The 2,415-nt window shown below is 34.9% G+C and overlaps 1 protein-coding gene across 1 annotated transcript; it reads left to right on the top strand.

Annotated features, from left to right (window-relative positions):
* The first annotated feature begins 1,157 nt into the window (after positions 1–1,157).
* Positions 1,158–2,207, top strand: LOC129928371 (histamine H2 receptor-like). The gene has a single exon (XM_056042587.1). The coding sequence runs from the start codon at positions 1,158–1,160 to the stop codon at positions 2,205–2,207; it is 1,050 nt and encodes a 349-aa protein (XP_055898562.1).
* Positions 2,208–2,415: the final 208 nt, after the last annotated feature.

Raw genomic sequence — 2,415 nt, forward strand, 5'->3', positions numbered from 1 at the left:
GCTCACATTGGTTTCACCAAGCACATAATGGGAGATAACATAGTGTACAGCAAAGCTCTCATCTCCCCCTTGGACGACAAACGTTGTTAGCATTGTATTGTAAAGGTCGAAGTGTCTATCACAGAGCTTTAATAAATACATGATATCTCAGAGTTTAGTTTTAATAGAATACATAGCGACCATACCTAAAAGCTTTCATTAAATAATTTAAAAAATTGTCTATTCTTTCTCTTTCAAAATACATTCAAACTAGCTTACACCACATTTTAAATACATTATTATTTACACTAAAGTTCTTAGTCTTTAGTGTTTTAAGGAGACTACACACTCCCTGCATATTAAAAGCTTCAGGTTCGTTTAAAAGAAATTTGAAAACATAAAATTCCAAGTTAGCACTTTCTATAGATTAACATCATGTAATAAATTCGAATAACACTAGCATGTTAGATAACATTAAGTGCATTAAGTTGTTAAATAGTTGAGTTATCTATTAAATATATCACCCCAGTAGAAGTTCTTTAATTTATCCAAAGAAGAGAAAACTGCTTACCTCTAGGTATACGACCAATGGCTACTTCTTGTCACACTGAATTATTTCGTTTAAATCTTGTTTTTTAACAAAGAGCAATATTTCCCATCAATAAAACATTTTTCCATCTCTACAATTAAATAATTTGCTTTTTTTTTAAATTTATTTTCAATAAGAATTTTAATATTAGATAGTGTATTATACAAACATGAAGAATCAATGTAATAGTACGCAACGCTTTGTCCGCTAATAGCACTGGAATGTTTCAAATAACACACAGAGGAATCAAGAAATAGTAATTGTATCTTGAAAATTGGAGTAAAAATATATATTTATATAGTCAATATTTCAATGAGTTTATCTGTTACTTCGGTCTTCCACTTCAATTAAACAGGTATGACAATTAGACTTAATGCCAGTTTTGTCAGGTAGTAAGGTGTCTCTCAGTTCATATGAAATCAATATAAAATTTTCTGTACTTTTAAATGATATCTCTGCAGTTACTCTCGCCAGGTTGAAACATGGATTTAAATTAAATATATTAGAAAGGCAAATGCTTAGTTCAATATTGAGTAAAATCACATTAAAGTTCTAAGTTAGTTTGTTGAAACAGAAATACTATGTAGTCATGTCTAGGAGTATAGAAGTAAACCTGAATACAAACTCCTCTTTAGCTACAGTTTTCAATCTTCAGTCTTTAGATGTCAGTGACTCGACTGCCTCTGTATTTGAACTAGTCAATCTTACAATTCTAACATCCATCATTTGTTTTCTGGGCATCCCCTTGAACTTCCTAAACATTGTTGTGTTCTTGAAGCAAGGGATGACGTCAACAGTCAACATCAGCTTACTGGCGCTGTCTATCACTGACCTGATTAACATCCTGCTCATTGAGTGGGTCTGTATAAGTTCCTATACATTTTGGTCAAACAGCCAGGACATTGATATTCTGCCGAGAGAGATTAGCTATTTGACCGGTGGCTTCCCACACGGGTGTATGTCGAGGATTGCTGCCTGGATTACATGCTACATGACCGCAGAGAGATGCCTCTGTATAGCGTTACCGTTTAAAATCAAAACTTTGATAACACCAAGGCTCACTGTCATAGTTTTGATAATAATATACATATTCAGCATTGTACCTTTGGTTCCAGAGTATCTGTTCTTCAAGCTTGATTGGAAATACTCTTCGCAGCTCAATAGACTCATCATTGGCTTGGTGCCCAATCTTGACCAGCTTCATTTAGAAGGAGTTAGTTTTCTGTCGTACTCTGTCATGACAGTCACCTCCTTTTTGACTGTCATCTGTCTGACTCTGATTCTAATTCTACAGCTCAAGAAGATGTCACTATGGCGCAGTACTGCACAAGGCTCTCTCAAACCATCAAAATCTTTGACGCAGAAAGACCAGATGGCCATCAGGACAGTCCTGGTAGTCGCTTGTGTTCTAATTATCACATTTACACCCAGTTTTATATTCTGTGGTGTTTGTTTTATAGTTCCAGGTTTCGCCTTGACAGGCTCGTTGAGTAATTCTTATATTATATTCATATCGTTTGCATTTCTGTTTGACGCTACAAACGCCAGCATCAACACCGTGTTGTATTGCACCCTGAACAGAAGCTACAGAGAAACTTTCAAGACATTGTTTGGTATATCGTCTGCCCCAACAGCATAAACTATGCTCGCTCTGAACAGAAGAGAGTTCTCTTTCATTGACAGAAAAAGAGGAAGGCCACAAAAAGGTTGGATCAGTATGGTGAAATCTATGTTGCAAGAAACGGTATCAAACGTATTGCAAAGAATCGTCTTCTACGTCTGTAAAAAAGCCTTCCATGTAGAAGATGAAAAACATTTTTTAAGTTATTAATTATCATCAATTAATT

The sequence above is a fragment of the Biomphalaria glabrata genome, chromosome 9, assembly GCF_947242115.1.
Source record: "Biomphalaria glabrata chromosome 9, xgBioGlab47.1, whole genome shotgun sequence".
Classification (NCBI taxonomy): Eukaryota; Metazoa; Mollusca; class Gastropoda; family Planorbidae; genus Biomphalaria; species Biomphalaria glabrata.